This window comes from Nuphar pumila, chromosome 15 (assembly GCF_984573655.1).
Source record: "Nuphar pumila chromosome 15, dmNupPumi1.hap1.1, whole genome shotgun sequence".
NCBI lineage: Eukaryota > Viridiplantae > Streptophyta > Magnoliopsida > Nymphaeales > Nymphaeaceae > Nuphar > Nuphar pumila.
In genome coordinates, this window is record NC_143263.1 from 27,999,039 (window position 1) to 28,014,122 (window position 15,084).

Consider the following 15,084-nt stretch of genomic DNA (forward strand, 5'->3'; position numbering starts at 1 on the left):
GCCCAGCCCTACCAATATCCATCCATTGAAGCGGAGAGTATTATTTTTCTAAATATTTTCTAAAAACACCTTAATCTTTATTTTCCTCAAAAACTTAAAAAATTATTTCAAAGCAAGAATTCCAAAAACATCCCTCTATCTGTTTTTCCATTTTCCTTGAATTATTTTCTCTTTAATTATCTTTTTGTACGAGAGAGAGTATTAATTTCCATTATTTTCTTCGAGGTTTTCTAAAAACACCTTAATCTTTATTTTCCACAAAATTCTAAAAGAAAATTTCAAAGAACAAATTCCAGAAACACCCTTCTCATACTCATCTGTTTTTTTTTTTCTTTTTCCGTGAATTATTTTATCTCTAATTCTCTTTTTATACGAGAGAGAGAGAGAGAGAGAGAGAGAGAGAGAGAGGAACGGCTAGGGCGAAGAACAAGAGCTGTGGCGTTCTCGAATCCATTTTATTTTTTGCTCTCTGCGAAGGAAAAAGGAAAAACGAGAAAAACCCAAAAAAGGGGAAGAAGAATTCCCGATTCCGATTTCTGCTTCCCATCGAATCCTCTCATCCTCGCCGACCGATCGTCTCGAATCCGACGTCTCTCGATCGCTCATCGCGAATTCGTCCAGCTCCTCCTCCCGCCGATGATCGGGCCGCCGCATTCCAGCCGCTACCAGCCGGAGCGAGACCCATGATCGCCCGCGGGATCGGTGCTCTTCTCGAAGATCTTTGGTGCCGGATGCTGTTTTTGGCCGGAGCTAGCGCTTGATTCAGCCGGAAGATGATCGTCGACGGGGTCGGGAGCCCCGCGGGGCCACCGCAGCCACCACCACCGCTCGAGTGGAAATTCTCACAGGTGTTTGGCGAGCGTTCGGCCGGGGAAGAGGTCCAGGAAGGTGAGGGTTTTCTGTTCTCTCCGATCTGGTTGTGTTTTGGTTTTGCTTCCTCATGTTTACGGGAGGTCTCTGACTGGGTCTTTGGAATTCGAGTTCTCGGTGCTTGGTTTGCTCGAGCTGGAGTTAGGGCTAGGGTTTTGGTTCTCTCTCTTTTTCGATCGTTCTCAGATGTATAGGTGCTGGTACTGCTGTGGATTTTGTCGGTGAGGGTAGGAATTGGTGCTTTTTTTGGCCGAGGGTTTTTTGAGGGAAAACGTAATTTTGGGGTTTGTCGACGAAGGTGTATTTCGTTTTGGGAAGAAATTTTGTTTTTGCGGATTAATGCATCCAAGGTTATGGGATTTAGTGACGCTTGTTTGATAATTTCTGTCGGAAAGTTTGCCACTTTAGTTGTAATTATCTTCGATTTGTTGGAGGTTTCAGAATCTGGCGACATTTGGAGGTAGTTTGCTTCCAATTGTAATGATTTCGTAATGTATTTCTTCTCAGTAAGTACAAAAAGAGTGGAGTCCCAACGCGGGAGTAATTCATGGTTTTTGGTAGATAAAGATGATCTCTTTGTGGCTTATGATGGGGCTGATGATTGTTTCCGTTGGTTTCCTTTCTCATAGTCTTTTGAGTAGGACCAATGATTCACACCTTGTCTGGTAGAGAATGCAAGATTTATCATGCATGACTTGTCCACAAACTGAAAGGTTTCTTCTTTTTTTGGGATCTTGGGAATTGGGTGAAGAAATCATCTTCTTTTTGGTCATGAGTTTCTCGGTCTATATATTGTACTTCTTTGTCTTCTGTAATGCTCTTGAGTAATGCTATTTGAGGTGAGTCCGAAGGTGGTTTCAGGCAGGTATTATAGAATTGGAACGACTGGGCAGTTCTCCATGGGCAAAGAATTGGCAGAATGGAAAAACTGTGCATGGCAGTGTGCTCTACAGTGGAGGTGGTGATCCATGGAAGATAATGCTCGTCAGGTTTAGGTTGGATGAGCCCATTGGTTCAGCTAGGTTCTAGTGTCTATATCTTCTAAACAAATAGGCTATTTATCGTGAAAATGTATATCGTTTGTGCGATGCTAATATTTTAACTTCTGGCACGATTCTCTAATGCATTGTCTAGCATATATGTGTAACTTGTTGCGATGGTTCTTTTCCATCCGTGGCAAACTTGGCAAGAATGAAATACACCTAAAGGGACTTTCTCACTCTTCCTATGAAACTGAGGCAAATGAATTTACTTTTATTCTGATAGACTACTTGAAAAGTATCCTTTCCTTCAAGAGGAATTTGGAATTCAGGATGTTCGATCAGCACCGAGCCTATGTGCTGAATTAGTTAATCTGTTGCAGAGGTTTTCCTTTGAGGGAACTGCCCAAATATGTTGGTTTAGAGTAGAACTGAAAAATTGAAAAGTCCATAATTTTGAGCTTTATCTGCTGATGGGATGGGTTCCGTAAATCTCTAAATCACTGGCCTTCAACATGTGACTAGGAGTTGGACTTTGTTGGAAAGAGATCATCCTTGTGAATTTTATTAGTACCTTAGGATGATGGACGAGAAAAGTATGAAAATTCAATATAACATCCTTGTTAGGTGCTGTGGATAAGTTCTCCAAAAATAAATTTGCACTAGGCCTGTAGCTACCTTTTGTATTGGGCAAGTAGTCAACTGGAAGCAAACCTCTAAATGTGTAAAACATCTTCTGGTCATATGTTTGATGCTGTCAAGCATATAGTTTACTGGCCTGAACATGACTAACTTGATGATATAGATGTCTCGATTTGCAAACATGAGATCTCAGACCATCAAAACATGGTATGCCGTATGCCTTTGCACCTATATTGTTGTTGTTGAGACTATCAGCCCTGGGTTCTATTTGAGAGAGAGAGAGAGAGAGAGAGAGAGAGAGAGAGAGAGAGAGAGAGAGAGAGAGAGAGAGAGAGAGAGAGAGAGAGTTCTTTTCATTAACCCTAATCACCTATTTAAGGTGATTAGGTAAAATGTGATTACAAGTAGGCATACATAATTATGCTAAATTACGTATGACCACCCCAGATTTATGAATATTGCTTTTAACACTCCCCCTCAAACTGGAGCATATATATCTATCATGCTCAGCTTGCTGCAACATCTTGAGAAACCTGCACTTGCGAGAGGCTTGGTGAAGACGTCTGCAAATTGGTCTTCAGAAGTCACATGACTAGTAGAAATATGCCCCGCTTGCACTAAGTCACGTATATAGTGGCAATCAACTTCAATGTGTTTCGTTCTCTCATGAAAAACTGAATTGTTAGCTATATAGGTGGTTGCTGGTTGCTGGTTGCTCGATTATCACACATCATCAACATTGGGGATGGAATAATCACTTGTAGATCTTTTAGAAGGGACCTAATCCACATTATTTCAGCAGCTGTTTAAGCCATAGCTCTATATTCTAATTCAACACTCGAACGAGCTACCACAGTTTGTTTTTTACTTCTCCAAATAATTAAGTTTCCTCCTACAAACACGCAGAACTCTGTGGTGGACTTTCTATTATCGATGGCCCCTGCATAGTCTGCATCTGAGTATGCAATTATATCAAGGTTGGAGCTTTGTTTATATAGCAATCCCTTTCCAGGAGAGGATTTTAAATACTTGAGAATCATCATAGCTGTCTGCCAATGCACTTGAGTAGGTTTGTTCATGAATTGGCTGGCTTATCTTGCTCACGACTAAGGAGTTATCTGGCCTTGTTACAGTGACAAAAGTTTACCAACCAAGGATCTAAAACTTCTAATGTTAATTGGTTATGCTTTTTCATCATACATATGCAGTTTAGGATCCATTGGTATATTGGCTGGTTTGGCACCTAACATCCCTGTTTCCTGCAATAGGTCAAGTATATACTTTTTCTGTGATAGAACTAACCCCTCATTGCTTCTGGCCACCTCTATGTCCAAGAAATATCTAAGAGAACCGAGATCTTTTGTGACAAAGTGCTTCTGAAGATGAATTTTTGTGTTTGAGATGTCCTTTGCACTACTTCCTATAAGAATAATATCATCTACATATACAACCATAACCACAATACCAGTGGAGGTTTTCTTGATAAACAAGGAGTGATCTGAAGATGACCTGTTGAAGTCAAATGCATACATAATTTCAAATAACTTCTGAAACCATGCACGAGGACTTTGTTTAAGACCATATATGGCCTTCTTTAGTTTGCACACCTTGCTACACTCCCCTTGAACCTCAAATCTGGGAGGTTGCTACATGTACACAGTCTCAGACAGATCCCCATACAAGAAAGTATTTTTCACATCTAACTGACATAAACTCTATCTACAATGAACAACTACAGATATGACCAAACGAATAGTCCCAAGACGGGCTACTGGAGAAATAGTCTCAAAGACAACTCCATATGTTTGAGTATACCCTTTAGCGACCAACCGGGCCTTGTACCTTTCAATTGAGCCATCCGAGTTATACTTAATAGTGTACACCCACTTACATCCAATGATATCTGCATCAGTGGGAGGAACAACCGAATCCCATGTGTCGCATGAGAGCAAGGCGTCCATCTCAACCTGCATCGCTTGCTTCCACTTAGGATCTAACAACGCTTGATGATGATTAAGTGGGACAGATGTGGCAGATAAAGCGGAGATGAAATTCTTCATGTGAACCCCAAGCCGTGCCTCAGTAACAAACTTGAAAATAGGATGTAATGTGCATTGTCTTTTACCTTTCCTGAAAGCGATAGGTCTATCATCATCAACATTAGACATCTCAATATTTTCAGAACTTACTTCTGAAGAAGGCGGTGATGTAGGTTCTGATTCAGGTGGTGATCTGCGAGTGTACACCAGAAGGAGGATCATGATACCGAGCAGTTGTGGGAGACTGAGAATGAGAGATAGTTTGTGAAAACAACTCCAAGGGAAAATGAGAAATGAGAAGAGGTAGGGCATCACCATGTTCAACATGTAGTCTGGATGCAGTGGTAGAAAAATAAGGAACAAATTCAAAGAAAGATACATCTGCACTAACATACTCTCGACGGGAGATGGGATCATCACACCGATAGCCTTTTTGATTTTTGGATATCCAAGGAAGACACACTTGGTGGCTTGCGCAGATAATTTATCACGGTTAGGTCCAAGTTTATGAACAAAGGAAACACATCCAAATACTTTGGGAGAAATCATGAACAATGGAGCATTAGGATAGAGAATTTGAAAAGGGATTTGTTCTTCCAATGATGAAGACGACATACGATTAATGAGATAACAAGCAGTGAGAATGACATCCCCCAGTATGAGGGTGGCATATTTGATTGCAACATAAGAGTGCGAGTTTCATCTAGAAGATGCCTATGTTTTCTCTCAGCAACGCCATTTTGCTGAGATGTATGGGCACAAGTAGTTTGAGGACAGATGCCACGATTTTGATAAAATTGTAACAATTCATTAGACTTGAACTCGAGAGCATTATCAGTGCAGATAATCTTGACAAGAGAATGAAACTGAGTCTTTATTTCAATGACAAAAGACATAAGAATGGAGGCAACCTCCGACCTTTCTTTTATTAAGAAAACCCATGACAATCTAGAAAAATCATCAACAATAACTAAGTAATAACGACACTGAGATCGACTAGGTACTCTACTAGGTTCTCATACATCAACATGCAAAATCTCAAACATTCCTTGACTCGATGGACTCTGATTATAAGGAAAGGAGCTTCTGTGATGTTTGCCCAATTGATAGGCGTCACGCTGAAATGAATCAACGAAGAAATCTGAGGAATAAGTCTACGAAGCTTAGGCAAATGAATATGACCAATACGGAGATGCCACTGATAGGTACTGAAAGATGGCTCGGACACAGAATTCATGGATCCAACTGGCTGATGTAGATAATAGACATCACCCTCCTCATGGCCTCCACCAATCCTCTTCTCCGTCAGCAAGTCCTGAAAAATACAACATACATGATCAAATATCACCCTAGAGTTATGCTCCTTAGCAATACGACTAACAAATAGTAAGTTCTGAGGAAATGAAGGAGCATGAAAGACATTCGTCAATTGAAGTGTGGGGATATAGGAATGTTTCCCTATCCTACAACAGAAGAAGATCTCCCATAAGCAAGTATAACATTGCGAGGTTCAACAATAGGATGTAGCTTAGAAAAATTATGGGAAGTCCTACATAAGTGTCTAGAGGCACCCAAATCAATAATTTATCTACTACTTTGATAACTCAGGCTATCACCTGTAGAGCATGCAACATCAGCAACATGCATAGGAACACTCAAACTAGGAAGCTGGTGAGACACCAATTCATCGTACTCTGCACGATTGAGGATAACCGAATCGCTGGAGGAGGTAGTAGGAGTCTCTGCCTCGAGTTTAGCAACTTGAGCCTTGGACATATTTGGTTTAGGTGATGGGATAGGAGGTCGACCAGTCTTATCCCAACACCTATCTTTAAGATGTCCAAGTTTACCACAATATATACATTGAAGCCTTCATCTTCCTCCAGTACTACGACCGCGACCTCTTTCTCGAAAATTCAAGAAAGTACCTCTTCCACGACCTGAGGTGATTGCTAGGGCTGATGCTTGTGATTCAGATTGAGTTTGAGGAAGAGTGATGGCAAGCCTACTCAGACGACTGTAGGCTTCTGCAAGAGTAAGAACATCAGAACTAGTTAGCATTTGAACTTTGGCAATTGAAAAATCTGATGATAACCCTGTAAGGAACCAGGCAACCATAGTCTGCTCCAGAGTTATCAGAAGCGCTTAGGTAAGTGGGGAAGCACGCTTCGGAAGCGCGAAACGTTGCGCTTCCGAAACGCGCTGGGAAGCGCCACTTTTTAATGGGAAGCGCGCTTCCCTTTAATGGGAAGCATAACAACAACAACTACGCTTTCATCCCAAAACAATTGGGGTCGACTTCCCTTTAATGGGAAGCATGCTTCCCTTTATAATGGGAAGCGCGCTTCCCATCACGCTTCCCCCTCACTTTCCCCATTTTTTCATTTTTTTTTAAATTTTTTTTGCTTCCCCCTCGCTTCTTAGGTCGCTTCCGGTTCGATTCCGAGACGATTCCCGGTTCGCTCCTAAGTGGTCCCACGCTTTTCGCTTCCTAAAATTTTGAAAGTGCTTCGCTTCCCGCTCCCGCTTCCTGTATTGCTTCCTGCTTCCTCAACTGGCAACCATGGTTTGCTCCTGATGGGGTCTTTTGTTTGGTGCAACATAAGGGTCTCTGTGCATTTAGCCTCTCAAAGGCAGATTTAACAATGGCATAGTATTGGGCCAAAGTCTGATCTCCTTGCTGCAACTGATAAATCTCCTGCTCAACTTGTAGAATACGACTCATATTGGTTTCATGAGAATATGTATCACGAAGATTGTCCCACATTTGTTTAGCTGAGATATAATAAATCAGTCAATCAGCTATATGAGGTTTTACACTGTTCATTATCCATGACATCACAATGTCATTGTCTTCGTCCTAGGAGACATATTTTTTTGTTCTTTCAGTGGGCTCCAATCCCAACAGGACGTGCTTTTTCCCATGACCAAAAACATACATCATGATGGTACAAGATCACCTTGCATAATTAGTATCATCTAGCTTAACTGAGGATCCATATGAAAAAGGGTTCGCAAAGGCCTTATATTCACCAATGGCCTCTGCTTTTTGGTCGTTATTTAGGGCACGTGAATAAGCCATAAAAAAAAATTATTTGCTCACCAAGGACAGCAACTAGACACGACAAATTTTTTTCCAACGCTATTTCTGTGCAACTAAGAGTCTCCTGCGTAATCTACTTCCAGATCTGAATAGCGATCAGATCATCACCCCAACCACAAACTAAAAATTTTCTTTAGCAATGACTATCGACTTCAAGACTGGAATTTTTCAGCAAAGACAACCAACTTCAAGACTGAAACACCTACCATTTAATCTTCACGATAATGATCTGATCGTCGACATTCGATAACAATCTATTTTTTTTAATTCACTATTTTCAAGTCAAATCGTTGACTGCAACATAGTTTAACAACTTCCACCCAGGACGACACCAATCTAATCTGAGCCGTGACTTCAGATCAACATACTTTTCCTTATGCGTCACGATGCTCAGACACGATCTGATATATATATGTTTTAAAGACCCACGAGCAGATCACGATCCACAACATCCAAACCTTCTTCACACTTCACTATCAGCAGCAGCCTCATCACCACTATCAGCAGCTTCAGATCCAATCGCTGTTTTCAGATCAGCGTACTTTTGTTTATGCGTCACGATGACCGGACACGATCAGAATAATTTTTTATTTGACCCACGAGCAGATCACGATCCATGACATCCAGTTTTTCTTCACGATCAGCAGCAACAGCGTTATCCGATCCACGACATCCAGTCCTTCACGATCAGCAGCAGCAGTGTCATCCCAGAAGGGAGACCTGCTCTGATACCATGTTGAGACTCTCAGCCCTGGGTTCTATTTTAGAGAGAGAGAGAGAGAGAGAGAGAGAGAGAGAGAGAGAGAGAGAGAGAGAGAGAGAGAGAGTTCTTTTCATTAACCCTAATCACCTATTTAAATAGGTGATTAGGTAAAATGTGATTACAAGTAGGCATACATAATTATGCTAAATTACGTATGACCACCCCAGATTTATGAATATTGCTTTTAACAGTTGTTATAGTTTGTAAATTTCATTTCTCTTGGTAGAGGTGCACACCATAAAATAGAATCTACACTGGGCATGAAGTCAACTGGAGTTCTTTTAATCCTCCAAAAGTGTGATCATCTGCTGGTCTGAGAATTGCCATATGGTTGACACTGTTAAGTGCATGGCTTACCCATTATGACCAACCTGGCAATATAGTTGTCTAACAAGCATGTGCTCTCAAGCCATCAATATTGTATGTTTTGACATCAAAATCATCTGTAAATCATTTCTCTTGGTAAAGGTGTGCACACTTTCGATTATCTTTGTTCAATATTTTTGTTGTATTTTCAAATCGTTTCTTCTATCTTTCTTGTGATGCATGTGTGTATCCATGTCTGCTTTTGTCTGCATATGCCTTTTACTTGAATGCGAAGCCATCCTATGTCTGAATTTTTAGGGCATATTCTGCTGAAATCACCAACTCATCTGAACCATTCATTTGAATGAATTTGTGGGCTTTGTAACTGGTTCATTCTTATTTATCATAATATGATAGAAGTGATCATTTCTTTTTGCAGTTGATATTATCTCAGCAATAGAATTTGATAAGACTGGTGATCATCTTGCTACTGGAGACCGAGGGGGGCGTGTAGTTCTATTTGAAAGGACAGATCTGAAGGATGTAAGTGGATTGTTTTTACCTTTCTTTTTTCATCCTGCCAAATTCCATTTCCTGTGCTTAAATCTCTATGAACGTTTTGTTCGTGTCAAGGTTAACTTTCCCTTTATTTTAATATGATGCAGTATCATTCTCGAAGAGAATTGGAGAGGCTGGATTACCCCATCAGTAGACAACCTGAATTCCGTTATAAAACGGAGTTCCAAAGCCATGAACCTGAGGTCAGCCAGCTGATGATGTTGATTTTTGTCACTTGTAATCTTAATATCTACCTTTGGGAAACTTTGGTCGTCAATAATTAGGACCATTGACTGTATGTTCTTTCATATTCAGTTTGATTATCTTAAAAGTTTGGAAATTGAGGAGAAGATCAATAAGATCAGGTGGTGCCAAACAGCTAATGGAGCATTATTTCTTCTTTCAACGAATGACAAAACAATAAAGTTTTGGAAGGTAAAGGAATTCATTGACGTAGTACTGTGAATTTCATCTGGTTCTGCATGTTGTTTTCTTGTAGTTGAATATTTGAATTTGATGCTGATCTGTATTGATGTAGACACTAGACACCATTGACCTTTCAGTGACTTTGTTTTTTCTGGTGTGGGCGCTCTATTGTAATTGTTAGTTTGGAAGTTTGGGTCATTCAGTGCTTTGGAAGGTTGCTATATAGAAGTCCTACCTAGACTTTGCTGGACACAGCCCAACTTTTGACATGTGGCCATTTTTAATTCAGTTGAGACATTAATAGTGTCTCACTTTCTCCTTGAACATCACCGTATTAGCGTTCACTGTCAGATTTGTTGCTTTGGAACATTCGGTAGCTCCGTATTTGGAAGGTTGGAAAGCCAAATTTCTACCTTGGATCATTATGACTCATTCCAAGTGAAGATTTGCCTTAGCCAGATCACAAGTTCAAGTTGATGAGGACCTCAGTGTTTTTGCTTTGTCCTAAATATTGAGTTGCTATGCTAAAGATTTGCTGAGCATTTTCCCCATCTATTTCTTCTGTGGGCAACATACTAGATTGCTGGTGTGATACTGATTGAATCAATAAATTAATGAATTTGATAAAGTTGACTCAGTTGCCGGTGGTAACACTAGTGCAGTGTAGCCTGTATGCAAAGGACCAATGGCTTTGAAAATACTTAAATCGAGGCTGAAAACTATTTCTTTCCTTGCTTGAAGAGATCGGCATGCAGTGTGTGCATCCCTTGCCTCAAGGCCAAAACAGCAGAATCCCTAAGTGGGAAAGGGAGGCAGCTGGGGTGGGTTTTAACCGCTTGGGGGAGGGCCATATGGCAGGGCATCATTCTATCCTGAACCCACCACCTTATCTCGATTTTCCTTGTTCAATGTCAAAAGAACTGTTTCTTTCCTTTTCATTTGTGGAGGGTTGGCTTTGTTAACCATGTTGTGATGCAGTAATCCAAGAACTTATGTAAGAAGAGTAAGTGAAAGCTGAAAAATATTTTATGCTTGGAAGTTCAATACTTCGATTTGTTCGACAATCAATAAGGTTGTAATCATTTTAAAGATCAGGTGTCTGATAGCTCAATGCCAGGGTTGGGTTAAAATTCATCATGTGCTGTATATTTGTCTTTGTTGAGTTTTTGAGTATACATTTGATCTTCACTATTGTGCATACAATGCTGAGATAGATGTGATGAACATTATTATTGTGCATATTTTGAGTATCATGATAGACAAGTATGTTGTAACCTATGTTAGGTGCAGGTGTGGTGCGATGATGCAGCACTTTAAAAAAACTTGGGTGTGGGGGTGCGGGGAAGGTATATATATACTTTAACAGTTTTAAGTTAGTGTTACTAATGAAATAAAACTAATTATCATATCATCAATTCGTCATACATAAATTCATGCAATAAATCAAATTAACTACGAAGTACAAGTCAAGTCAAGCATAATTATATACCAAAAGTATATCATACACAATGTATATGTTAATGTAATGATCCTAATAATTTTCTTCTTCCTCAATTTCATTATAAGAAAGAGTAGGTTTAGCTAAGTCTATGTTTGCGGTGTTGAAATCATGCTCTTTCTCTAAGTCACACTCATATGGGTTTATATTTCAAAATTTGGATGATCCTTGTTTGCATTACAATTAAAATTCAAAAATGTTAAATACATGCATATTTAAATGAAGGAACTACGAGATAGTCAAATAACTAAGAGAAAAATTTAAAAATAGTACTTGTATTCCTCACTGGTTTATGAAAGTAATCGAAGATTTAAATGAATAAAGACTAAATCCTTTGCACGCTTGCTTATGAGTTGTTTTTCTTGATGTTGTGGATTTGAGCATATCTGCTCCGTAGGCTGAGATAACAATCTCAATGTAAGACGCCAGAGAAGAGGTGTTTCTGATCCATATATTGACCACCATGTGATTAAGATCTATATCCTCCTCCTCTCTTGCTAGTAATATTTGTGCATATAACCTTTCAGAGTAAATTTTTTTAAACTCTTTTATGACTTGCTTTATAATATGCAGTTCTCGATAAAGTCTTGTCATATACATATTTCTATGCTTTGATAACTTTGGGTCTAAGTTTGGAATGACACGACCAACACCACCTTCCTGCTACTTCTTTGCATAATATTTGAGATTGAAAGAATATGCCATGCAATGCAAAGAATTGTTCCTCTTATCCCATCTTTTAACTAAAATTGAATGTATATAATTAAAAAATTCAGAATCATCAAGTGTAAGATCTTTTTTTTCGTGCTTAAAAACTTTAACTTGATTTTTTTCAATCATATTATCCTATATTTCATAAACTATATAAAGAATAGACTCATCATTGTCAACTTCTCTCGGCATTTTTCAAATAGGTTGCGTAAACTCAAGAAACTACATGACTATCTTAGAATTCATCATCAATAATGCATTTATTAGTTTCTTGTGCCTTGACAACATCATCAACACGATAGGATCTCTAATTATCATCAATCACCATGTTAGTCAAAACATTTTTTTTATTTCCTTGATTCTTTTCACCTTCACAATGATGGATGTAAAACGTGTTTCAACAACCTTTAACACTTTTAGATCAGAATTTTTATTAAATATGACATTAGCATGATGGTGGTTGACAACAAATTTCTAATATTTTTGACATCTTTTTCTAATTCCTCAATCTATGAACATATAGTATATGCATGCAAATCTTCTTCATTTTTTGGGTTGCAGATGCTCTTGAGGGCTAAATTAAAGTTATGTGTTACACAGAGAGTTCAAAAAATATGAGGATACTCACTCTCCGAACTTAATGTTGCACTTATACGAATTGAAGTATTGTTTGTGATGATCTTCCTTACTTTCTGATCACCCACTTCTTTTATTACTTCTATAAACAATCCTTTCAAATACTCAACATTTCTATATTATCCAATTGCATCAAAGCGAATAAGCAATGAAATTAATCAGTGAACGCCTTTGAATATCCATCCACCTATCAGAAACAATAAAATCTCTATTTTATTCCCATAAAAATTTCTTAATCTCTAGCAACCTCTCAACATTCGCCCTCTCTTTTGCAAAGATTGTTTGTTCGTAGTTTTTCTGAACTTAGAGGTATATAGTCACTCAAGTTGCAATTTGCTAGAAAAGTAACCAAATCCTTTAAATAAAGATTTTTAGTTGCACTAAAGGAAAGTGAACTAGAAAAAAATACCTCCCTACTTTTCTATCCATCTCCTTCTTTCTATGTGTATTGAATGATGATTGTATTGTTCCTCTACTTCCTACAACAAATTTTTTTGGCATCTTCTTGATGGCTTGAAAGGAGTACATTGATTGTAAGATTTAGTCATGGTCTTATTCTTCTCATATTCATCTTTTATTTTTTTGTATTGTATCTGCATTGCTTTATCAACTCTTTTACATCCATATATCTTATGTCTTGATATCTTCAATAAATGAGCCTCAACTCTTGTGTAAGACCCAACAAAACTTACTTCACATAGATTGCACATAAATCTAACATTTCCACCACCCCTCCAACTTTCCCAAGTCTCTTCCACATGTGCCCGTAGTGACCTATCATCACATGATACAATTGAAGAACAAAAACCAACACTACCACTACCAACAACACTAGCACTAGCAACCGAACTTGCATGTGTAGATGAAGTTGACACAATTCATTTCTCTTTGTTCGCGAGTCTTTTTACTTTGTCTGCCATTTTTGTTCTTAAAAAAAAACAACATTTTATTAAAATAAAATTCATAAAAATGGCTGTCTAAATTTAGAATAGAATTATAAAACCCAACCCAAACTTGAATTTGGTTATGCTAAACCTTGGGTTCAATAGAGCTGAACCCAACAACCGTGGGTTCGGGTTCTATCGAACCCAAGTCTATGTTCAGCAGGTTCTGCCGAACCCCGAACATAACAACCCTATGTTTAGCAGATCGAACCCAATAACCCTGGGTTTTGGTTTTGCCGAACCCAACAACCTTGGGTTCAGTTCTGCTAAACTCATGAGTCCAACCTAGCAAGTCTGGGTTCATCCGAGCTGAACCCAGCAGAATCGAACCTAGGAGCCGAATCCAACCTTGGGTTCGGCCCTTGTGGCAATGAGGAGAGGAGGAGAAGGAAGAAGAAAGAGAGGAGGAGGAGAGAGAGAGAGAGGAAGAAGAAGAAAAAGAGAGGAGGAGAGAGAGACTTACCGGTGTCGTTGTTGTCAGGAGAGGAGGAGGAGTGGGGACGAGAGTTGGAGGAAGGTCGAGAGGGAGGGGGGGAGGTTTACGCAATTGTGCCCTCCCCCCTGAAACCACGATTTCGTGGTTTATTATTTTTTTACTTGGACCGAAATGGGCATAGTTGACTGAGTCCATTTTTGGACATTTATAACCTTGGGTGTGGTTGACTGCACCCAGAGAAGTTTGACCACGCCCGGTGTGACTGATTCTTATGGTAGCCGCACCCACGTCGTGTCGCGTCGATGCAGGTGCGGTGGCCCTTAGGAAGACTCCATGCACGACACGACGCAGGTGAATCTTCACGCATTGCATCTTTATTTATTTATTTGGTTATTGTTATTGCTTAGTATGTTAGATTATTCACTGTTCTTGATACAACTGATATAGTGCTAGCAGCTAGATTCCGTTGACAAGTAGAGATTGTGCATGTTGGGGAGCTGCAGATTGTGATGCGTGCATCTAGTTCTCTTAGTGTATGGTTTCTTCAACATGGTTTGGCTGTCAAACTTATATAAGTGCATGGCAACTAAAACTGTGAAAGTATAAATTTCCCATTTAGTCTGGTTTGTAATGATAACATTGGGTGAGAGTTAAGGCAGCAATCTGAGAGGAATGTGATTTACCTAGCTTCAACTCGAGGAGGGTAAAATCAGCGTGGTAAAATCTAGAATCCAAGTTTGGTAGGAACTGGAGTATTGGATCATGAACTTCTTTTTTCATGACCCCTCCTCCCCTTCTTAAATGTACAGTCCTTAACCATAGAGTATTTTTTGTGTTATGTCTACAAACACTCTTTACTGGAGTGGTAAGGATAGGAATTAGGAGATTGCTGCTAATCAATTTTTTGCAGTGTGTTTTGAGATTCAACTATGCTCCTAGTCTTCCCTAGGTTACTCGTACAACCCCATAGTGAAGCATACACCTTGCGTTTAGACTTCTTGACCTTGGTCCGAGCCTAAGCTGTTTGCTTTATGCTTAAAGCTTGTGATTCTTGGTTGTCACACCACTGTGGCACTGTTACATAGTATGTTCTAGCGCTTTGTGGTGATTTTGGACAAATGATTTTGGGCACTTGTTTAATAACTGACGAAGCTTGCTTATTTTTTACTACT

General features: G+C 39.3%; 1 protein-coding gene across 2 annotated transcripts in view; it reads left to right on the forward strand.

The window, feature by feature from the left end:
• The first annotated feature begins 391 nt into the window (after positions 1-391).
• The window catches only part of LOC149814932 (serine/threonine protein phosphatase 2A 55 kDa regulatory subunit B beta isoform-like), a 56,495-nt gene continuing 41,802 nt past the window's right edge, over positions 392-15,084 (forward strand). Inside the window, exons 1-4 of one of the 2 annotated variants that reach the window (XM_089989820.1) lie at positions 392-888; positions 9,143-9,246; positions 9,369-9,464; positions 9,577-9,696. In XM_089989820.1, coding sequence (XP_089845946.1) covers positions 774-888; positions 9,143-9,246; positions 9,369-9,464; positions 9,577-9,696 — 435 coding nt within the window. In that variant the 5' untranslated portion in view covers positions 392-773. The remainder of the gene's footprint in view (positions 889-9,142; positions 9,247-9,368; positions 9,465-9,576; positions 9,697-15,084) is intronic. The other variant, XM_089989819.1, reaches the window with a different exon arrangement.